This window comes from Ctenopharyngodon idella, chromosome 4 (assembly GCF_019924925.1).
Source record: "Ctenopharyngodon idella isolate HZGC_01 chromosome 4, HZGC01, whole genome shotgun sequence".
In the NCBI taxonomy this organism is placed as follows: Eukaryota; Metazoa; Chordata; class Actinopteri; order Cypriniformes; family Xenocyprididae; genus Ctenopharyngodon; species Ctenopharyngodon idella.
This window is the reverse complement of record NC_067223.1, coordinates 26696836-26721423: the sequence shown is the minus strand read 5'-3', so window position 1 is coordinate 26721423 and position 24588 is coordinate 26696836. Positions and strand designations below refer to the sequence as shown.

General features: G+C 38.6%; 1 protein-coding gene across 1 annotated transcript; it reads right to left on the bottom strand.

Annotated features, from left to right (window-relative positions):
• Positions 1-1614: 1614 nt before the first annotated feature.
• LOC127511140 (tripartite motif-containing protein 16-like) lies at positions 1615-21866 on the bottom strand. The gene is made up of 6 exons (XM_051891751.1): positions 20771-21866; positions 17188-17283; positions 16868-17101; positions 13952-14111; positions 13751-13798; positions 1615-2457 (listed from the first exon to the last, which is right to left on the bottom strand). The coding sequence occupies exons 1-6, from the start codon at positions 21341-21343 to the stop codon at positions 1937-1939; spliced, it is 1632 nt and encodes a 543-aa protein (XP_051747711.1). The 5' UTR covers positions 21344-21866; the 3' UTR covers positions 1615-1936.
• Between the last annotated feature and the right edge of the window lie 2722 nt (positions 21867-24588).

The window sequence follows — 24588 nt, the reverse complement described above, 5'->3', positions numbered from 1 at the left end:
TATCTATTTCTAAAGTAAGCTACATGCAGGATATATGTATGTGACAGCTGTTTCAGCTCCAGCTCTCTGACACACGGTGTAATACATCACTGTCTGAATTTATCACTTAATTTTGTTCACTCCTTGCTGATATAGTGCACTCAACTGCCATGCACTACATAGGGATCAATTTCAGACACAGAAACAGTCGACAATGAGAGTGGATTCCTGTGCTGGAGTCGTGACAATCAGAAGATTAAACTACAGTAACAAGGAAATAAGTAACATTTAATATACAAAAAATAAATGACAAATGAATAATAATAATAAAATGAATAAATGATAAAATGATAAAGTGATATGACAAATACAATCATGACTGATGATGATAAATGATTATACTGAATATAAAAAAAAAGAAAATAAAGCACAACACAGATGTATGGTTGAAGTAACACACACAGGTTTGAGATCCTCAGATCCTGCATTTACACAGGAATTGATCAATAAACTGTGGGATCGATTCATTCTCTTCAATCTGTCTTAATTCCCTCAACTTTGAGTTAGAAGCAACAATGAAAGAAATACATGAACAGAACGTCAATGTCTTCTTTAAACTCTGCAAATTCACTCTCCATTTGTCTTTTGAGATCATCTTTGAATGTGTTAAATTCAGTTTTGAAAGTCTTGGATTTGCTGGTTTCATCCAGACATGTTTGCAGTGAGTTTCATTGTGTCTCCATCTTCTTCTGTCTCATATTTCCTCTCTCTACTCTGTTAGTTTCCTTGCCTGTCTTTTCTGGGTTTCTCTTGCTCTTCATCTTGTTTCTCTCACTCATCCTTAAATGTTCTCTGACATTTATTATGGAGTTTAGTGGGATCTCATCGTTTACTCAACCAGTACAGCTCTAGAGCTCGACCGGAAGAACCTGAACATGTTTTTTCAGTGACAGAAGTTCAGCTGTAGTATTAATGTAATGAAGAGACTCCATTACATCTCACTGTTACTGTCAGGATTACCTGTATGTCTCTCTCTTAACGGAATCCTTACCAGTAAGGTTCATTCTCGTGCATTACGCAGCACGTTTGAGATTCCGGAAGAGGTTTGTTCTTGTGTGTTATTCAGGTTAGGTTGAGCTTCTGCTTATGTTCGCTGATCAGTGTTTACATGCGAGTAAAAGCCTAAATTAAATGTGTTCATCATAAGAAGTGATCAGAAATAAACCACTCGATTCATATGGATTCGTTTTCCGATCGCTTTATAAAGTTTTTGAAGCATCAAATTGGTAGTTACGAATGCAGTCTATGTTAGGAAATCTGAGCATTCTGTCATCAAAAAGATCTTCATTTGTCTTCAAAAGATGAACGAAAGTCTTAAAGGATTAGTTCACTTTGAAATTAAAATTAGCCCTTACTTTACTCACCCTCAAGCCATCCTAGGTGTATATTACTTTCCTCTTTCTGATAAACATAATCACAGAAATATTAATAAATATCCTGACACATCCGAGCTTTATAATGGCAGTGATAGGGATCAATGAGAATGAGCTGAAGAAAGTGCTTCCATCAATAAAGCTCGGATGTGTCAGGATATTTAATAATATTTCTGCGATTATGTTCATCAGAAAGAAGAAAGTCAAATACACCTAGGATGGCTTGAGGGTGAGTAAAGCTTGGGCTGATTTTCATTTTAAAGTGAACTAATCCTGGGGGTGAGTAATTAATAACAGGATTTACATTTTGGGGTGAACTAACCCTTTAAACCCTCAGTCATCTTATGTTCATTGTCTTGTGTTAATGTTTCCTGCTGGTGTTTATTAAATATAAGTGTTCATCGTCTTTCTGTGTCAAGCCTCTTATCTTGGATTATCTATTCAAGCCAGTGTGTGACAGTCACTGATTTATCATGAGCTCAAAGCATTATGGGTAGAATCTCTCTAGAATCTGTTCTGATTCATCAACACAGTTTCACTGATGATCCTTTATAAACCCTAAATCCAGGATAGAGCGGTTGAGTGAATGTGGTCTGGACTGTGTGGATGAGGCTCATTGTGTCTCCAGAGATGCTGTAGAAGGACAGAGTTCCTGCACTGTGATCCACATACACTCCTACTCTACTGCTGATGGACTCTACATTGAGTTCAGTCTCTTTGTTTTTGTGTATGAATAAGTCACTGTCAGTAGAGCAGAACAAACTCCAGGACTGATCATTACATCCAAACTGACACTCATTTCCCCGTCCCTTCCTGCTGATGCTCTTATATGACACTGATATAGCCACATTATACCCACTCCACTCAATCTCCCAGTAACAGCGTCGATCACTCACACTCTCTCTACAAAACACTTGACGATAATAATCAAATCTGTCTGGATGATCAGGATACAACTGATCTGTGCGAGTTGATTTAATCTCTCTGTTCCTCTCAGACAGGTATTTATGTGCTGTGTTTAGATCCAGAGTGAGCTGATGGGAATCTGATGGAGATAAAACACATGACAATCAAGAATTATCAATTTGATCTTTTAATGTACACTGTAAAAATGATTTTTGCTGCTTGTTAAATTTACTTAATTAAAATTAGTTTAAACCACACAATTACTGAACATTTTGTCTTTACTTAATTTTGTGTAAAATTCACTTAACTATGTAAAACTGAAGTTTACTTAATCCATTTGTGTTGGAACTACCTGAAAAATTAGTGTTGAATTAACTGAAACTGGGCAGTGGATTTTTAGTTCCCAGCATGCTTTGTATAGCTCTGGATCAGGAGAGTAAATGTTGAAATCAAGTGTTATTTTATGTTTTTGAGGGAAAGACCTGTTAGTGTTTAATGTTCAGTTACTGTGTTTGACATGTAAAGAGTTTCTGTTATGTTAGTTTTTGTTCAGAAGAGTGTTTGTGTTCAAGCTGTGAGAGGCGACATGACAAACATCATGTGTGTCGCTTCATTCAATGAGCAATAACTGTGCTCATACCAGTACTGAGACTATAGTCTCTTCTTACTTCCTTATCCTGTATATTACATACTATAATAATTAACATATCTTATTATATATCATATACTGTATATTAACATCACATGTCTTTAGCATTTGCTAGTAATTATGTAGAACAGGAAATGATAGCACCAGCGTAAATTCTACCAGGAAGACTTTAATGTCACGTCATTCATTCATAATAATAGGTCTGATCACTGCTTGACACCTGGAGTATATGAGCACTGAATTCTCTGTTTCACGTTTGCAGTTGATTACGCTGACGTTCCCTTCTCAGCATGGGATACAGCTCATTTAAAATTTAGTCTGACTTTATCGTAATCCATTAAATTACTGACATATTTTAATAAAAAATGTAAGCTTCTGTGAATGACTGCGTAAGCAATGTTCCTTTCACGATGCACGTTACAGGCCTATTATTGCGATTATATAGGCTAATAGTAATTACACAAATAATGCTGTCACAGCAATGAGAGCAAAAACTTGTGTTTCAAATTTCAGAAGCATGCAGGTCCTCTCTTCACGGATTTCTTTGTTCATTTTCGAATTTCGTTTCTGCAATCACTTTCATTGAGGACTCTCCGGGCCTATCATCTAAGACACGGCTGCAATCTTCACCATTCTGGCGTCATCACGACATCAGCCATTTCATCTCAGTGATATGTATTTTCATCATTTTATGCACTTTGATCTTGGTTTGGTGTAGAATTGTACTCTTTTGCTCTTTAACTCTTTCACATACATCAATGTCAAATTTATCATAAGTAGACCTGTACAGTGCAGTCACACATTTGTTTGAGACAGAACGCTCGTGCAACTTGAACACTTGTTGTGCTTGTTTGCACTGTAACCTATAGTGTGCTGTTAATGATCCACATGAAACAGGTTACCGTTTACGATAATATTTCGTTTTAGAAAAGCACAAAGCAGAGAATGGCGTAGCATATTCGCCTCCATCATTTGCAAGGCTCGGGGAAACCCCAAACATGGTTTTTAAAGCAACATACACCCAGACAGTAATTGGAGGCTGCATTATTGACTGGAATAGGGAAGTGGCTCAGTGAAATCGCTATGTTCTAATTAAATATGCTAAGTATATCTCAGCGTGTTTTTGAAGAAAACTTTCTGTGCTCATATTTTTTCAGTTAATATGTCTCTATCTGCATTTTATTCTGCTACAGCGTTACGTGCACCAGATTTTCTAAGCGTGTATGGAAAGGGACAGTCTATTTTTACGGCTTCAGATCATTCCCAACAAGACACAATAGACGCACAAGTATGTATCAAAGCTGACAGCAGCACTAATTTATTTCCATACACGACTCAACTCGTTTAACCTACTGCATCTGAACAGCACCCGGCATAGCAGCATGTAAAACATAATATTTATTCAAACTGTGAATGGATGCAGAAAACGAGCAAGTTCGCTCCCTTTATAAACACTGCAAAAGGTGTCGTAAATATAAACCTTCAACGCTCTTCAGAGCATAAACAAATATGCAGGGTAGCATTTAAACGGTTATATGATCCGCAGTCCGCTCGTTCCTATTGACTCCTGATCCGTACCGCAAAGGACATATGCACCTACCCACTTGCAGGACTCTAAGGGTGTACTCACACTAGGCATGGTTGCCTTGAAACAAGCCCGAGCGCGATTGTCCCCCCTCCCTACTCCCCCGCTGGCCTGCACTAACACTGCACTTAACGTTCCAGGCCGGAGCACGCTTACGTCATATACAATGCAACTTTTTGAATGGAAGAAAACAGGAAGAAATGCACTTTTGCTAAGATACTGCCTAATATATTATAATTTATGCCGCGCATCGAGTTTCACTTGCACGTATCAGAGGATTACAAAGGCAGCTGATGTTAATGGAGGAATTTGCAGCTTTACTCGCAAACTACTATTCCTGTTCATCAAAGGCAGACTCATTATAAACCCAAATACACTTGAATTAATTACATGAATTGAAAAGTGTACTATCAAAGTAGTAAAAAAGATGTTTGCTGTCGTAATGATGGCTGTAGTACACACAAATGTAGTAACTGTTCCGTGCTTAGGCACGGTTAGCGCTCACACTGCATGCGAACCGCGCTCGAGCCCAACTGAACCACGCTCTGGCCCACCTCTTCCAAGCGGGCCAGGGCCGGCTAAACGAACCGCGCCCGGGCACGGTTTGGAGCGATCACACTAGTCAAATGAACCGGGCTTTGGGGGTCAAACACGCTCGGGCACGGTTCAGAGCACCTAGGGTGAGTACACCCTAAGATGTTGTTTGGATTACGATTAGATATTTCAGGCTATTGTTCCTGCAGTCTGCCATTTTGGAACATGAAGAAAATTTTGTCTGGAAACAATTAAATTAAAATTCAGATTTTGTGTGTCCTCATTAATCCCATTTGTCAGTTGCATGCCTGTTTAAGTGATGAACTGCTTTACGGTTATTTTCAGAGATGGTAACAAATGTTTTTATACCTGTGCTACACTGGCGTGGCCTGTGCAAATTATTATGTATTTCTTTTTTCCAACCTTGGTAGCCACAGCAATGTACTATGTATCATTGCTGTAGGGGTGACCCCGAATAGAAGATTCAATGCTTTGATAGGAGGAGCCTGATTCGACTACAAATCTCACAGTCGAATATTCGCAGAGGTGTTATGAAATGAGGATCATGCCATTTTGGCCATATGGGGGTGCTCAATGTCTGATTTCACATAGTACTACCGGTTTTCACCCAATAAGCTAATATACAGCCTATTATTATAATGCTGTAAATAAAAATGTGAAAAGAAAGAAGCTTTTAATAAATATTTTTAATGTGCGTGAATAAATCCAACCACCCCTGTGGCCTATCAGGACCCTTCGTATAACACAGTTGACCAGAGCCCCTCGCATTACTTGGCCTATCACGGCCACCAAGTAAGACTGGTTATATTTGTAACCCGGCCTATCGTGGCCCTTCGTACAGCGCAGCCTATCGGGGCCCTCTGCATAGCACGGCCGATCATGGCCATCAGGTAAGACGGGCTGTTATTGTTTAATGTAACCCAGCCTATCATGGCCCATCGTATAGTACGGCCTATCGTGGCCATCAGGTAAGACGGACTATTATCATTTACGAAACCCAGCCTATTGTGGCCCTTCACATAATTGGCCCATCATGATCTTTCATCATTTACATAATTGGCATATCACGGTCCTTCGCACAGCATGGCCTATCGCGGCCTTTCATGTAATATAATCTACATGGTCTTTGTGTAAAGCTGGGTGCACGCTGTGCGATTTATATTAGTCCTTTACGATTGTTGCTTGTCAGACTGTATGAACATGATCCTCATGTCACACTGTGGGATCTCAGCTGTCATTTATGTCAGACCGTACGACAGTCAAGACACGTTAAAAACGGACGTGCACATGAAAACTCGTCCAGAGTTTTACATCATCAACCCACACACGTTCAGTGACTGTGAGCTGCATTACACACGGGACTGAAATGGTGGCTAACAAAGACATCTCTAGCGTTCATTTTGATCACAGTTTATCTTGAAAAACGAATACAATTTGACATTCGTCGTAGGAGAAGTCACACTGCAGAACTGTGTGCCAAATCTTCGTCGGAGGTAAAATTCGATCGCAACGGTCATTAATCGGCTGTCTGTGAACATGTCAAACTAGCGATCAACGACTACAGATTTTAGCCTAGGATTATAGGAATCTTTCAGGATTCTCAAAATTTGTCTCAGACGACCAAATCGTGGCCAAAATCGCACAGTGTGCACCAGCCTTTAATCGGCCTTATGTGGCCTCTCATGCCCATAGCCTATACAGTCATTCGTTCATAAATATTTACTATTACTAAATATGTACTATTACCAATATTTACTCATTAGTCACACAATTTTATACTAATTTTCGATTTTCCTTTTAGGTATTCTAATTAAGAAAAGCCTCAACTGGTGAGTATCAATTCGAATTTCTTTTGGGGGTAGGCTCTGCACCTGCCTTCATTTTCAGGCAGGATCAGCCAAATCTGCATCCCCAGGATTTGGACTAAGGACGGGGCCTACGCCAAAGAAGTTTTCTATACAACTAAACATGAATCATTGTATCTCACTACTATCTGTTTACACTTTGTGGAATAAACTGGCTTTTAAAAAGAATGGGAGATAAGACTCTGATTGGTTTATTGCACGTTATGCCCAAAACACACCCATTACTCATTAAGAGAATAGGGACAACCATTTTAGACCATGCGCCGGGTGCACCGACCATTTTTCCCATCGTTAAACTAGCAAAAGTGGATTCGGACATGCCTTAAGTGCACCTGCGCCGTGCGCTTTAGACTATGCAGTTCTATCGGTAAAATAGGGCCCTCTATGGTAGAACTTAAATCTATTAGGTTTGTTCAACAAAAAATTATTTGTTTAAATGAACTTGTTGTAGTCTTGTTGTAAGGACCTAAACTATTTTTGAGTGTACAGAATAATTTTAAATGATGACATTTCAAAAATATTTTGTTCAATCTGAAAAAAATAAAATAAAATAAAATAAAATAAAATAAAATAGCTGGCTCCAATTTTTTGAAAATGATTTTCCTTGGCAAAGAAGGAAATCAATGTTAGGGTTGAATCAATGTTAGGTAATACTTTATTTTAAGGGTCCATAATCACTTGGTAGCATTAACACACCAGTAGTTAATGATTAACTGAATATAAAGTAAAGGAATATTAGCCATTTTTTTATGCAGTAGTTAAGCATAAACACACCAGGAATTGTATTTAGTAGTACTGTATTACTGGCAACTTAGCCATAATTACTGGCTTATTCTGGCGAATAAACTTGAACATCACTCAATAAGTGCCATACAAATCAATAATTAATGTGGATATACTTTTCACTTTAGATCAGGGGGTCAAATTGTCTTTATGACACAATTTTAACAATTTATTACTCAAAAATTTAAAGGGGTGGCTCATTGTGATTTCACTTTTTTAACTTTAGTAAGTGTGTAATGTTGCTACTTGAGCATAAACAGTATCTGCAAAATTACAGTGCTGAAAGTTCAATGCAAACGGAGATACTGACTTTTAAAGTTATGGCAGTTTAATGCCTACAAAAATGACTGGTTTGGACTACAACAAGCTTCTTCCTGGGTTGGTGACGTCATAAACCCTGCAATTAACATAAACCCTGCCCACAGGAACACACAACAAAGTGGGCGAGGCCATGTCGCACGGCATTATGGAAGCGGAAGAGTTGTCTACACTGGACACGTCAAAAGATAATAGAACAAGTTATAATCAGTGATATTGTCTACACTGGATATGGCACAGAAGACAGCTTCCAGAATCTACACGAGTTCAATGCTGGATTTGCACAAAGGCTATTACTGAAAGATGGAGCAGTTCCCACTTTAAAAGCAGAAGCTGTTTGGTCTTGGTTTAATATATCTGCTACGCTGCTGCTGATTTTATTGCTGCTGCTGCTGCAGAGCAAGTACGGGACTTGCTACTGCCACTACATACACGACACACTGCTGTGAGCAAGTAAGACATGCTGCTACTGTACAATATAGCGTACATGAATTACCCCCCAAAAGAGCAGGTGACATGATTTTTAAACAATACAAGTCAAATGTACTATATGTCAGAAGCCCCCCATCACGCAGCAGGCAAGATGACAATCAGCCCTCACCCCCCAGCAGATCTACTGCCAAAACATACACTATATTGCCAAAAGTATTGGGACACCCCTCCAAATCACTGAATTCAGGTGTTCCGAACACTTCCATGGCCACAGGTGTATAAAATCAAGCACCTAGGCATGCAGACTATATGAACAACAGCAACACAGCCACGAAATGGTAGGCCATGTAAAATCACAAAGCGGGATCAGAGCATGCTGAGGAGCACAGTGCGCAGAAGTCGCCAACTTTCTGCAGAGTCAGTAGCTACAGACCTCTAAACTTTGTGTGGCCTTCAGATTAGCTCAAGAACAGTGCGTAGAGAGCTTCATGGAATAAGTTCCCATGGCCGAGCAGTTGCATCCAAACCTTACATCACCAAGTGCAATGAGAAGCATCAGATGCAGTGGTGTAAAGCACGCCGCTGCTGGACGCTGCCTGAATCATAATCCCGCACTGTTCGCTGTTGGCCAGAGGAGAACTGGCTCCTCGACTGAGCCTGGTTTCTCCCAAGGTTTTTTTTTTTCTCCATTTTTATCACCTGTTTGTCATCTGATGTTACCTGATGGAGTTTGGGTTCCTTGCCGCTGTTGCCTTTGGCTTGCTTAGTTGGGGACACTTGATATTCAGCAATGTTTTTGATCTGCCTGCATTGACACCATTGTATGGAAACAGAACTGAGCTGGATGATGACATCACTGTTTTCTCCAGTGCTGATATATAGATAAATTAACTAATTATTGATTCTTACAAAGGACTAAATCAATACTGAATTTACTTAAGCTAGACAATGACACCATTTTCTTTAAGCTGTGCAGCCAAATTATTTACCAGTTATCACTGTAAAGCTGCTTTGACACAATCTGCATTGTAAAAAGCGCTATATAAATAAAGGTGACTTGACTTGACTCTAGAGCAGTGGAGACGTGTTCTCTGGAGTGACGAATCACGCTTCTCTGTCTGGCAATCCGTTGGACGAGTCTGGGTTTGCTGGTTGCCAGGAGAACGGTACTTGCCTGACTGCATTGTGCCAAGTGTAAAGTTTGGTGGAGGGGGGATTATGGTGTGGGGTTGTTTTTCAGGGGTTGGTCTTGGCCCCTTAGTTCCAGTGAAAGGAACTCTTAATGCTTCAGCATACTGAGACATCTTGGACAATTTCATGCTCCCAACTTTGTGGGAATAGTTTGGGGATGGCCCCTTCCTGTTCCAACATGACCAGTGCACAAAGCAAGGTCCATAAAGACATGGATGAGCGAGTTTGGTGTGGAGGCACTTGACTGGCCTGCACAGAGTCCTGACCTCAACCTGAAAGAACACCTTTGGGATGAATTAGAGCGGAGACTGCGGGCCAGGCCTTCTTGTCCAACATCAGTGGATCACAAATGTGCTTCTAGAAGAATGGTCCAAAACTCCCATAAACACACTCCTAAACCTTGTGGAAAGCCTTCCCAGAAGAGTTGAAGATGTTATAGCTGCAAAGGGAGGGCCAACTCCATATAAAGCCCAACAGATTAAGAATGGGATGCCATTAATGTTCATGTGCATGTAAAGGCATACGTTCCATAACTTTTGGCAATATAGTGTATGCATCCCCGCTACCGACTTCCTCTCTTTTCCCCCTGACTCTAGTCACTGAAAGTTCACTAAGAATGTCTATATACTGTACCACATATGATGTATCTTGTGAATCTATTGTTTTTTTCCTTTTCATGTTTGGTATCATTTTAAATGTCTCATTTTAAAAGTGTGATTGGTAAAATGGTCTCAGTTTCACTGCAGTCACTTGTATTATGAGAAAGATTGACAACCTGAGAATTCTGTTCTCCTTTTTGGGTGGTGTCTCTTCAAGACATCTGATAATCCTCTCATCTCCCCCAAAACCAGGTGTCAGTATAGTAAATATTTACAATCCTTTGTTCTGGTCTGGGTATTTAAGGGAAGGTGGCAGAGCAGCCATTTGGGAAATTCTGTAGCCTGAAACCCCCATGCAGTGATGTGTGAGTGTCTTAAAAACACTCACCCACCACTGTGTCCCATGGTCACTCAGTCAGGTATGCATTTCTTACTCTTAGAGTCATCTTTGAGCAATTGGCATTATGTATCTATTATTTGTGAATTGCATTCTAATTGTTTAATTGTGTAATCGGCATGATACATTTTTACCTGACAAAATGTTTTTTTTAATTAATTCTGTATTGTTCTTAAATCATTATTTCTAGTAGATTAACGTGGAGTCTGGTGTTACCGCAAATCTGTTCAGAATAGATCATATGGAAGGCTTATGAATGAATGGAGCTATCACTGCCTTAGCAAGTTGCAGTTTTTGTGACCATAAAAAATTACACTTTTTGTTATGAGCAAGCAGAGCGCAGCCTACTAAAAGTTAAATAGTTCACCCTGCATCCTCTGTCTAGGATCAGAACTGACAAGTTTGTGTCCATGAGACTACCTTCCGGGCAGTGTAAGTTCTCTGTGCGTAAGTTCATCGGGTCCCTAATGAACGAATAATTAAAAGTATGTACCCAGAATGATCAAATATCTAAATTAATACATAACCATTAGTTATTATTAATTCCTAATTAGAAACACAATACAAATATAATAAGCATTTTAAATTGGAGTCAGATTAAACATGCAGGTAAAGTAAAATTAAACTAAATTCTAAAAATGTAGTGAACTTCACAGGAGCGCTGTAAAGACATACACACATTCGCCCACGCTGTTGGATTCCGTTGTTGGGCTGATGGGTGGTGATCCCTATACTAATTTATTGTATTAAATTATAATTTACGTGGCATCTGCTCTCACAACGACCCCTAGCCTACCTATTTGGCACACTTATTAGCCTACTTATTTAGCTGACCAACTCTCAAAATCTGTGTGCCGGAGCTGTGCGACGCATTGGAGAGGGCAGAGAGAATGGATAAGCTATTGTAGTGAAGCACAGAGCAGAATCGATTAAAGGGTAGACTATGAAATAACACTTTGAACAATAGAGCCAGAGATGAAGAGTATTTTTATATTTCTTGCCATCTATCACTGTCAGAAATTAATTAAGCCAACTACCTAGATTTTTTTCTAATCTTATGCATCTTGCGCTGCAGAGGTGGCATAGAAGCAGCATCTGAAGTTGCTTTTAGATGTATTTACACAATTTAATGCTGCTCAAAGAGGTCATTAAATGCATTTACACAGCAACTGCAAATGTATAATGGAATGAGATTAATTTTATGTTTTAAACATAATGTTTTAAATACAGAATCATGAAATAAATTACAAGATGAAACGAATAGGAAATATCACCAGTAGGTGGCAGCAAGTCACTGTGTTAATGAATGAGTCATTTTATTCAATTGATTCACTCAAAATGCTGATTCATTCAGTAATAAAAAGGCTGTATGTCTGGTGAATCACACACTCAACCAATTTGTTCAAAGACTCTATGCTGCGAGTCGCACAATGATCTGTGACTTTGCTTTAGAAGTTTAGCTGGCAGAACTGTGTGACATCACTTAGGCTAATACATACTGTTAATGAAATAAACTCAGTGTATTGCTCAAAACAACAGTCAGGACTGCTGCTCTGCACTTTACTACAATGTAATCTAACATTCTCTCTGCGCTGTTCAGTGCGTTGCACAGTTTTGGCACATAGATTTCAAAAATTGGTCAGCTAAATAAAACAGGTGGTGTTTCAAATAGGTAGGCTATGGGTAGTTGTGATAGCAGATGCAATGTAAATTAATAATTAATATGATAAAATAATTTCACAACACGCAAATTTATGTGTATGCAGAAAAAAGTGTCAAGCCATTCATTAGTCTGGTTGTTTGATGAGAAAGATGAATTGTCCTTGCAGTGGATGATTTAAGAATCTGTACAACTGTAGCAGATGACTATTATTCTGTTGTGTGGAACTGAGAAAGAACTGATGACAGCAGCTTGATCTTCACTGTAAATACATTCTCTCTGCGCTGTCCAGTGCGTCACGCAGCTTCAGCACACAGATTTTGAGAGTTGGTCAGCTAAATGTGCTACGTGCACTGTGTTATGTCTGAACTGATTGCACTGTATTTAATGTATCCTCTATTTTTACTCTAAAACTGTTTTAATACATTTTATATCAATTTTAATTCTCTACTTTTATTTCTATTTCTATTTTTAGGAACTGATTGCACTGCATTTTCTTAACTGTTTTAATGCATTTTATATCATTATTTAAATTCTTATGTATTTGTTTCCTTTCTATGTAAAGCACTTTGAATTACCATTGTGTATGAAATGTGCAATATAAATAAACTTGCCTTGCCTAAATAAAACAGCGGTGTGCCAAATAGGTAGGCTAGGGGTAGTTGTGGAAGCGGATGCCACGTAAATTAATATTTAATACGATAAATTAGTATTTCACAGTACCGAATTTATGTGTACACAGAGGAAAGCTCTGTCTAACACAGCTTGATCTTTTGTTGACCAATCAGCGGAAAGGGGCGTTTTATTCTTACACATGTAGAGATCGAATATTCAAGCTGTTTATCCATTTTGGTTTTATTGTTTTTCCATTTGGTGGATTAGAATAAAGTGTGATATAAACAAAAATAAAAATATTAAAAAACGACGCAAGATTTGTTTATTTATGTTCATGGGTCGAATATGTGATAAATTAATGGATTCTTCATTTTTCCATTAAAAAAAAAAAAAAAACGAGAAAACAAATTATCCGCAGGTACACGGACCTAGAAGGCATTTACTGTACATTCAGTTTACCATTAATTATTGGCTTATTTCTGCTTATGCTAATAAGCCCTTAATATATCTTCAGTTCATTATTAACTGTGGTTGTGTTAATGCTTAAATACTGCATAATTATGGACCCTTAATTGTTACTCAGCGTTATAATTTTTTTCAGTGTAGCTGAATTATGAATCTGTCTAAAATTTTAATGTAGCTGAACTCTTCATGTTCAATATATCAACAGTGTCTCAGACATGATCAACTATAAAACTCTTCTGTCATGTTTTCTTTCTCCTTCTACAGGAAGAACATGAACACACTCAGTGAGTTTTTCTGCTTGTTTTCTTAGTGACTTACATTGTAGGAAGTTGTTTCTGGTCCTGGGAACAATGTTGGTGAAAGTGACTGTGGAAATCAACAGACATGAAGAGTGTGATTATCATGTCAAGAGAAAATGATCCCTGCATCCGTTCCTAAGACATTTCTAATATGATCTTCTACATGATATGAGATGATGGAGGATCATTTCTGAGAGCAGATGAATCTCCAGGACTTTACCTCTGTCAGAGATCTTCTTGAGCTCCTCTTTGCAGAAATCCTCCAGTTTGTCTCTCAGCTGAAGGACAGATTCTCTCACGCCATCAAAAGAGGAGAGAGAACTGAAGGGATTGTCATTTACGTCTGTAGATTCAGGAGGAGCTGAGAGAGACTGGAAACTCTACAGAAAACAGAAATCAAAGCTCATCGCCTCCACACTTCAGCCAATAACCTGCACTACTGTCAGATTTGTGTGGCTCTTGTTGATCTTTAGTAACTCTCCTCAATCCAGCACTTCTCATATTCATTGTATGACATTACAGCTACAAATTCTAGCATTTGCCATTTACATTATATGTGAACTTTCTTGGAAATCATTTGGATGATAAAGCATCTGCCAATACACTGATGCTCCAGAAGGAAACACGATGCATTAAGAGCTGGGGGTGAAAACATTTGAAAAGGATGAAGATGTCCAAATTTTTCTTATTTTGTTTAAATATCTTTTTTTTTTTTTTTTTTTCATTTAGTACTGCCCTTCGGAAGCAACAGAAGATTCTTCCATGTTTTCCGGGAGACAAATTAAGAACAATTTACCTTGATCTTCAAATTCAAAATTCAAATGTTTTCACCCGCCGGCTCTTAATGCATTGTGTTTCCTTCTGGAGCATCAGTAAAAGTTTGAACTTTTTTTAATAGTTGTGTTTGAGTCCCTCAGTTGTCCTCAGTGTGAAAAGATGGATCTCAAAATCATACAGTCACTGCTGGAAAGGGCTCAAATATGCAGAAGATGCTGGAAAACCAAAGAATGTGCAAGATTTTTCTGAAGAACACTGGACAGTTTAACTGATCAGGACAAACACACAGTATAAATTCAGCTATTTTCTTGTCTTGTGGACTATATGTAAACATCTTTTATGTAAAATATCTAATTCAGGACGGTACTAAATAAAAGATAACATGCATTTTGTATGATCCCTCTTATTTTGTTAAAATGATTTTAATAATTAATTTAATTATATATATATATATATATATATATATATATAAAGTTTTCCATTTCTCATTATCTCTTTACCCATTTACCATTTTGTATTATCTAATAGACTACTTAACTACTTAATAAATAAATATATTTACACGCGGAAAGACGCGTTCGGCGCATGCGCACTATGTAGTGGACTTTTCAAGCGCCGAAGTCACTCGCACATGCGCTGTTGTGCGGTCACAAAAATACGGCTGCACACGGACGGGGTGTGCAAACATCCACCGACCCTCCTGATAAAACGCAGACGGACCAAGTATACTTTGGGCTTGAGTTAAGCCACCACAGTCAGCGCATGTCCTGAGCGAGATCCAAGTTCACATGAATGGCCTGTTCAGGGCACAAGCAAGAAAACTCACTGTTCAGAGAGTCAAAACTAGTCTAGTAAACGTTGGCAACCTCGTTTCCTGGCTGTGCTGATGAACATTGCATCGTGTGAAAGAAAATTTTCTTGCTCGCTTTGCTTGCGCTGACTGAAAACATACTTAAAAAACACCAGGAGACAGGAGAGACTCTCGGACATTGCAGCAGTCTATTGAACAGTGAATGGGCCATGCATGTGGATTTGGATATGGCGTGCCTGGTGGACACCGTTTAGTCCTTTGCCCCGCAATAATTTCATAGTGCATCACCACATAACCGACGCGCTGCGAGGATAATAAAAGATTAGTTAGAAAACAATGTCAAAAACATCTTGTTTAACACAAAATACTTATCGATTCATGAAAATTCTCATTTTTTCACTATGGCCCACAAGAGAAATATTAAAATTAGATTCATCTCTCATCTTCTCTAAGAGAATATGTGTCGTTAATGCAGCGCCAGATGGCAGATGCTCAGTCAATTTTTACTTTTTAGTTTCTGTAGTGAATAGTTGACTGGTGTTTGAGACTTCTGCACCGACATTTACTCTCACGCAAAGTTTGCATGACATTGCTTGTGATATCCACTGGCTCGCCTTCATGGATTAAAATGGAAATATTTTCAATATTGCAACGTGGCATTTTTCTTCATCACCAGTTGCTCGCAAAATGATTGATGAAATTATTAAATAAATGAGTAAATAAACAAGTAACAAGCAAACTTCAACTTGATTTCTTAAAATTTCTGTGAATAATTTGCTGATGCAGGTAAAAAAGTCCAGTAGGCCTGGTGGGACCGGTGGAGAAGAAGAGAGCTCAAGGTTGGGAGAATAGGCAGGAGTCCATTCCAGGATATGTAGGTCAGTGAGTGCTAGCTCCGGGAACACCGTATTTGGGATCCTTCTCCTCTTCACCCACTGTGAAGGGGCAACACAGCTGGAGAGCACAGTCTCCACATACTCACAGAATGTCCCTTGAGGGCCATCCAAAGGCAGGAACGCCTCTGACAGCTCTTTGAGGCCGGCATGATATAAGGTGCACAGGGAGTCATCTGGGTAGTGAGCCATGTGATCTAGATGGAGATACTCATGGTTGTGATCCTCATGCAAACAATTATGAAAATGCAAATCCATTTGATCAGGTTTGAAGATCACTTAAAGCAACTTTGGTGAACATTACTCAAAATTGGTACCATCAAGATTTCACCATGATGTAAGAAACCAGAAGGGAAAATTTGGTTAAAAAAAGTTTAAATGTTCTGGAAGTTTTCGTGGCACTAGTGGAGTTTGGCAGCTAAATATATATCCCAGAAGAGCTCAGAACATTTTTCCTAAGAGATTTCCAGAGCTGAAATGCATTTATAAGCGTTGTCTATTTTAAAACAATACGATCAGATGAGGATCTACCTTATGATTATATAACACAACACACAGAATTTCTGACAACGGCTCATTCTGCTCTCATGAAATGTTTCTCTGTGAGTCTCTTGCTCAAGTCCACTATGACCCTGTTCTTCTAGATCTCTGTTACCTGCAGGAAATGGATGTGATCCTGTGTGTGTGAAAGCTGCTCCAGCTCAGCGTCTCTCCTCCTCAGATCATTGATCTCCTGCTCCAGTCGCTCCAGTCGTCCTTCGGCTCGACTCAGTGCAGTCTTTTTCTGATCTCTGATCTGCTGTGTGGCCTCAGAGCAGCTTCTCTCAATGGAGCGGATGAGCTCAGTGAAGATCCTCTCACTGTCCTCCACTGCTGTCTGTGCAGAGCTCTGTTAGGATACACATCACAATCACACAGTGACTTCAGTGAGTCCTGACTGAGACTTCTCAAACTTCTCTTCTTCTCCAGACTCACCTTATGAGACTCCACAGCCTCTCTCAGCTGCTGAAGATCTTTCTCTCTCTGCTGGATCCTCTGCTGGAACGACTTCTGCGTCTCCTTCAGCTGGTTCTGCAGCACAAACCAATAACAGCAAATGTCATATTATACTACTGTCACTATATCTGTCAGGGTTCTGTCACTTCAGTCTAGTTTATTCTTGGTTTTGTGACAGCCCTGACGCTTCTGTATTATCTTGTCTTAGTGTGAGTGTGCAATCACTTTACTGTGTGCCCCCTAGTGAAAAAAAATATACTGAAATGTATTTGAAATACATTTATTTTATGCTAAGTATACTACAATTGCATTTACATATTTATGTACTTAATATAAATACCCCGCAATTGCTTTTATTATACTAAATTGGTATACTTAAAGTCTGTTAAACTGGAACAAGTATTTTTGTGTTGAGGTCCAACTACAGATATACTTAAGTATATTTGATTGTGCTAAAGTGGAACTATTGCAAGTATACTTTAGGTACACTTTATATATCTTGCATTCAAATTACACAGTGATCATACTATCCTTACTAATAGTGATATTAAACACATTTTAGGCTTAATATTAAGAAATATGCATTGTGCAATAAATAAGAACTCCAAATAAAGTTTAATTAAAATATTTATGTCAGTATGTCAGTAAATATAGTAGTCAACATTTGAAGTGGATCAAAACCTTTCATCAAAGTTGTCCTAAAACATTCTTCTTAGGACAGCTTAGTTCTTAGGACAACTTTGATTAACTTTTTTGATCCACTACAAATGTTGACTACTGTATATTAATGGGTGTGTAGTTAGTATGAAATGAATGTAGGCCTATTTTAAATATATTTTGGTAGGGTTTTTACTTGGGCAGACTCTGCATCCATTGCCTCTGACATGATTTCTCACCGTCACGCACCTAACTCTTAAGAAAATCTAGAGTTACCTAAACTCATAATTATGAGTTGTGCTGATGTTGTTACATGTGTCCTAGGTCCGTGTTCTATTTTCATCATATGGACTCCATTTCCCACAATTCCCCATCTAGGAACCAATCATGCACCTGTTTCCCATCAGTGACCCTTTATAAGCTGCACTCACACACACACACACACACACACATGGCTGAGTATTGTTTCTACCTTTGAATTTTACCTTGTCTCCATGTTCCTTGTCCTTGCCTAGCCTAGCCTTGCCTGTGTTTTGACTCTGGACTGTTTCCTTGTTTGATGAATGTTTGCTGTCTATCTTGACCTTTGCCTGTATTTGGATTACTCTTTCAACAAGCTCCGATGGCAGCGGAGCTTGTACCATTGCAAAGTTCTATGCCTTTCACTCTGATTATCGCGACCCCGATACTCTCCGCACCTCCAAACCCAGTAATTCCCTCACCAGGGCCTGTTCTTGTGATGGCTACATCGGAGTCCGTTCCTGTATTTGCAGCCATTCCAGAGCCTCGTCACGTCTCAACAGATCTTCAATCTATGAGTCCATTCCTGAGTCCACCTCTGTCCATGAGTCCAGTCCAGTGTCTGTCCCAGTCCTAGAATCCAGCCTCGTGGTTGTCCCTGAGTTTCCTGTCTGCCTTGACACGACCACGGAGATCATCCCTGAGTTTCCTGTCTGCCTTGACATGACCGCAGAGGTCGTACCAGAACTGTCTGTTCACCGCAACATGACCAGAGAGGATATGCCGGTCAGAGCTCTGGAGGGCTTTTCTGAGCTCCCCACCTGTACTGTCTCTCCTGGGTCCGTGTTCTATTTTCATCATATGGACTCCATTTCTCACAATTCCCCATCTAGGAACCAATCATGCACCCACACCTGTTTCCCATCAGTGACCTTTTATAAGCTGCACACACGCACGCACGCACGCACGGCTGAGTATAGTTTCTACCTTTGAATTTTGCCTTGTATTTTACCTTGTCTCTGTGTTCCTTGTCCTTGCCTAGCCTTGCCTGTGTTTTGACTCTGGACTGTTTCCTTGTTTGATGAACGGTTGCTGCCTGTCTTGACCTTTGCCTGTATTTGGATTACTCTTTTGCCTTGCCTTCCTGTATCTGTTTGCTGGTGTTTGACCCTCTGCCTGTACGACTACGCTCATTCTGTTTATTAAAGCATGCACGTGAATCTCCAACTCCGTTGTCCCGCTCCCTACATTACAGATGTTCATGTGCATTTTATCTCATAAATATATCCTTCCTGAAATGATTTGAAAACACTGTAACTGCTGATGCTAAACCTTGACCCTTATTGGCCTGCCCCAACGTCCTACCATTGGTTGAACCAGAAGTTGACACATATAGACCGCAATGATTGATGTAGGTTTCGAACACACCATAAAGCCAATGCCATCACACTCACCAACAATCGGTTTAGCTGTACTTGTGCTCAACAACCGAACTCTGGAGTGCACACTATTGGGAATCTGTGTTGCAGTTACATTTGTCAGAAAGAAGCTGGGTCTAGAAACTCATTGCAGCTAAAGACACAAGTCTTACCATGTATTTCACAATGATGAAATTATTTTTAGATGATGCTATATCATTTTTTAGATGAGACTTTCTTTTTGTGCAAACCAAAGAAAACGTGAGGTATGAACTGAAACATCTAGTTTGCTTCTGTTAACTGGCTGTAAAGGCAGAATTTTCAAACCCAACTTTTGCCTACAGCTCAAATGTAACAATGAGCAATTAATTAATGAGCAAATAAATTGATTTAATTTGTTAAATATTTAAGTAGCCTACTACTTCAGTAATTTATTTTTGTTAAATATTATGTTGACCTGTTATGATTAAATGTACAATTCAATTAACTGTATTTGAGTTATAAAAATAGTGTTGGCCTAGATAAAAATTTACAGGAAATGTATTTTGAGTTGCAAAAAATAATCATAAGTAAGTTTTATAATTATGACCTTTACCTTTTCAATAATTTGAAAACTTCACCAAAATGCATTTGAAGTTTATGCTGAGTGAATTCTGCATTTCAAAACTTAAATACAAGAGTATATTTAAAGTGTACTTAAGTATACTTGGAATAGTTCCAAACAAGTATTTTTAATACAACTTTAGTTGAACTTCGGCACTGCTTTTGGACAACTAAAATGCATTGTGTTTCTTCACAGTGTTTCTGCTGCATAACAGAGCTGTACATATTTTCATCAAAACTTGATTTTGAAAACACAGAACAGAAGCCAAAGCCTGAAGTGAAGCTATAAATAACTGAGTTCATATGGACTGAGACAGATTTACTCAAAAGAATAGTGTTGTCACTGCATTTAATTTGTTTTTCTTGACAGAGATATATTTTGTCAAACAACCGGTGAATATTTTATGTTGCTCCATCAAAGCCTGTTCTACAAAAATTTGTGTTGATAAATATGTTTATGGTGCCTTTCAATATATTTTCTGTTAAGTTCAATGTGGAGCACAAATACAGTCAGCAGTGAAAGTCCAGCAGCTACTGTTTACTTCTGCTGACGTCTGCAGTGTGAATGATGTTACCTGATCATATGGGTGACAATATAAATACTGTCAACATTATTCCATCAGTGTCTAGTTTATAGTTCATACCTGTTTCTCTGTCCTCTGTGCTGCAGCTGATACAGTGTCGTGGTTTTTATGTTCATCCATCGTACACAGCACACATATACACTTCTGGTCAGTGCGGCAGAAAACCTCAAGGAGTTTATCATGTGTTTGGCAGATCATCTCCTGCAGTCGTCCAGTGGCTTCAGTCAGATTGTGTCTCTTTCTTTTAAAGAAACTCTCATGTTCTTCAAGGTGATTCTGACAGTAAGAGTTCAGACACCCCAGACAGGACTTGATGGCTTTGTATTTTCTTCCAGTACAGACGTCACACTGCACATCTCCAGCTCCAGCGTAACAGTCAGCAGGAAGCTTAGTCTTCTTCAGTTTCTCCACCACTTCAGCCAGCATGGTGTTTTTAACTAAAGCAGGTCTTGGACTGAAGGTCTGTCTGCACTGAGGGCAGCTGTAGACTCTCATCTGATCCTCCTGATCCCAGCAGCCTGTAATACAGCTCTTACAGTAACTGTGTCCACAGGGAATGGTCACTGGATCCTTCAGGAGATCCAGACACACTGGACACTTGAACTCATCCTGAGAAATTCTGGCTTCTGCCATTTTACTGCATGAGTTTGAGTGTTTGAGTGACGTGTGAAAAACGTGTGTCTGCAATTTTATTTATTTTTTTTTTTTTTTGAACATTCTCTTTATTGGTTTTTAACATTGGCACATAGAAAAATTCCAACAAAATTCACTTTGCTGATACAGTATGCAATAATATTCTTCCATATGCAAATTATTTATATTTGAACACAGGTAATGATATAGAAGGAAAGAAAAAAAACAGTTTGACTGCATCTGAACAGAAAACATCTTAGAGAGCTTTAGTTTAGACAGGTGAAGTCTATGTAAGATCTTGAATTGTATTAAACCATGTCTAATGCACAAAGAAGAAGAGTGAACCCATTCTTGTGCTTCTTCCCATTGCCAGTCTGCAATATCTATTTCAAGATTTTCTTGCCATGCTGCTCTTAAATGCTCTAATGAAACATCACATTCCAACTGTGATAATTTATTATATATAATAGATATTCCTCCTTTAGTAAATGGATCCTGTAAAAACAGTGAGTCCATCTGAGAGGTTAACGGCTCATTAGGGAATGATGAAAAATTCTTTTGAGCAAAACTGTGAGCTTGTAGATATTTAAAAAAAAATGTGAATTAGGTAGATGGAATATCTGTTGTAACTACTGAAATGTTGGAAAGCATTTATTTATAAACAAATTTTGGAAAGAACGTATTCCTTATTCCAGGTCTGAAATACTGAATCAATTTGTAAAGGGGGAAATAAATGATTAGCAGTTAATGGGCTTAAAATAGAGCACATCTGCCATTTAAAATGCCTTCTTATCTGGTTCCAAATTTTGAGCAAGTTGGAAACCACCAGATTACTTAATCGAGTTAGAGGAGGAGTAGACAAAGCTGAATAAATTAAAGCTGGCCAAGAGGAAGGTGAGCATGATTTATTTTCCATATCACACCACTCTATCGACCCCTCCTGTAAACCAAATGAGAGTGCTCTTATATTACATGCAGTACAGCTGGAAATGAGGCAGACACATCCCACTTTTCGGTTTAGTCCTCTGTAAATATATCTTCTTGAGTCTGGGGGTCTTCCAGTCCCACTTTATATTAGGTGGCCTTAACTACTATGTACTTACATCAAAAAAATAAGAACAATGCACTTATTGTGTTTATATTGTATTGCAAAACACACTGCTATTGAGTTGGGATATGGGTAAGATTAAGGACAGGTTTGGTGGTATGGGTAGGTTTAAGGGTGGGTTAAGGTGTAAGAGAAGGGTCAACAGTGTAATTATAAAATTACAGAAATTAATTACAGATATAATAACATGCAGGTAATTACAATGTAAAAACATGCATGTACACAATAAGTGCATTGTATCAAATGATTAATTTAAATGTAAGTACATAGTAGTTAAGGCCACCTAATATAAAGTGGGACCCAGTTTCCTTATTCCTGGTTATTCCTGGATATTGATACTGCTATTTACCTGCTTCAAAGAAATGTTACTGAGTGGAAAGTACCTAAAACACTTAAATCCTTTAACGAGTTGAAAGTACATAAGATACTTCATGGAAATTACCTAAAAACCTAAAGAGATGGTTGTTGACTTCAGAAGAACCCGAGCCGCCCACATTCCTTTAATTGTTTATGGATCTGTTGTGTCAAGAGTCTACAGCATTAAGTTCCTTGGTGTGCAAATAGTGGAGGACCTCACCTGGACACTCAACACCACCACAATTGCCAAAAAATTCCAGCAGTGTCTACAGAGATTGAAGAAACCAGCCTCCCTCCTCCCATCCTCACCACCTTCCACCAGGAAACCACAGAGAGCATCCTCTGCAGCTGTATCTGTAATGGCACTTCCAGACACTCAAACAGCTTTTCCCTCAAGGCTGTTGGGCTGCTTAACTTCCTGCCAGTCCCTCCTACCCCACTGAACTGAACTCCAACAATCCTTAACCCCCCTCCGGCTGCTAATTGTTTACAGTTTACATTATTTAAATGACCATAGTTTACATTAAGACAAAAATGTTTACATGCCTCTTGCACATCTCTGGCTGTTTTCACATGAATTGCAGTCAGTACATTTATGTTGTCCTTTCTGAGTTCACTTATGTACATTTATTGTTGTTCATCATTTTTCTTGGCACCTGATGGTACGTGTTACCTTGATGTTCTGCACTGTCTCTCTATGTTGAGTCCATTTGAATGTTGTACCGCAGTAAAAAGCTGCATCCACAGGCAGCATACAGAGATAGGAAGGCAACAAGGCATGTCCGAATCCATCACTTGTCCATGTCACATCCTGTATTCCAATGCAGTCTCAATGTGTTTCATTTAGGATTAAGCTGTTCTTTGATTTAGTTAAGAGGTTTGTATGTGACAAAAATGTGAAAATCTAGTGGTGAAAAATGTTAATATCCCACAATCCTGTGCATTCTGTGACAGTTGAGCTAAAAAAAAGAAGATTAAAGGTGGCATCTGAAAGTTGTGATTGGTGGTCAGTTTGTGAGCAAATGTATGTCTTTTGATGTCATTTCTAGTGCAAATTAATATTGTAGTGATTAAATATTCACTTATTTATCACCAAAGCTCTCTCTATTTTCTTGTAGATCATTGAATTGCCTCAGAAGTCTGTCTGAAATCAGTTTCGTGAGGTAACTTCTTGCACAAACGCTGCCTTCAACTGAATTATGCATTATTTTATACACTTATTTAATTCAGCTGCTCAGGTAATGTCAATGGTGTGACCCATTTTAGTGGCGGCCAAATGACACATGAGTCAGAGCTATAGAAATGTATATTCATATTTTAGTAGCGAGCAGTGACTTCTTTAGAAATGAGACAGACAGTGTTTGAACGAATCTCTTGAATAAATGACTGAATGACAAATGAACAATTTTATCATTCACTTTATTTATCAGTTACTTTCAAAAGCTGCTTTACTCACTACTGTAGTGTTTATATCTGAACTATAAACTTTTATATACTTCTGTGAGATTTTTAATTATTATAAGACAGAAATAATGATATTGTGATGTTAAAAAGACTGTTTGTGAAGCTGTTTCATACCTGTACATGACAACTGCTCTCTTTGGCTCAATGGCAGCGGCGATAGACAGAGGCGAACCGTTGACATTTAGGAATAAAATCACGTCAGTGTTTGAGATCATGATCTTTTAACAATTAATCATGCAGGTCGAACTTATAGTATAATATAATAAATATATTATACTTTTAGTGTGATAAATACTTGTATATTAAATATAGGCTA

What these genes read in the sequence shown, in the direction of transcription:
- LOC127511140 (XM_051891751.1), bottom strand. Translation starts at nt 21,343, where the DNA reads ATGGCAGAAGCCAGAATTTCTCAGGATGAGTTCAAGTGTCCAGTGTGT. An exon ending in CACAGAGGACAGAGAAACAG is followed by an intron (nt 17,284 to 20,770) that starts GTATGAACTATA and finishes TTTGTGCTGCAG; the next exon opens with AACCAGCTGAAGGAGACGCA. An exon ending in CAGAAACAACTTCCTACAAT is followed by an intron (nt 2,458 to 13,750) that starts GTAAGTCACTAA and finishes TATCTCCATCAG; the next exon opens with ATTCCCATCAGCTCACTCTG.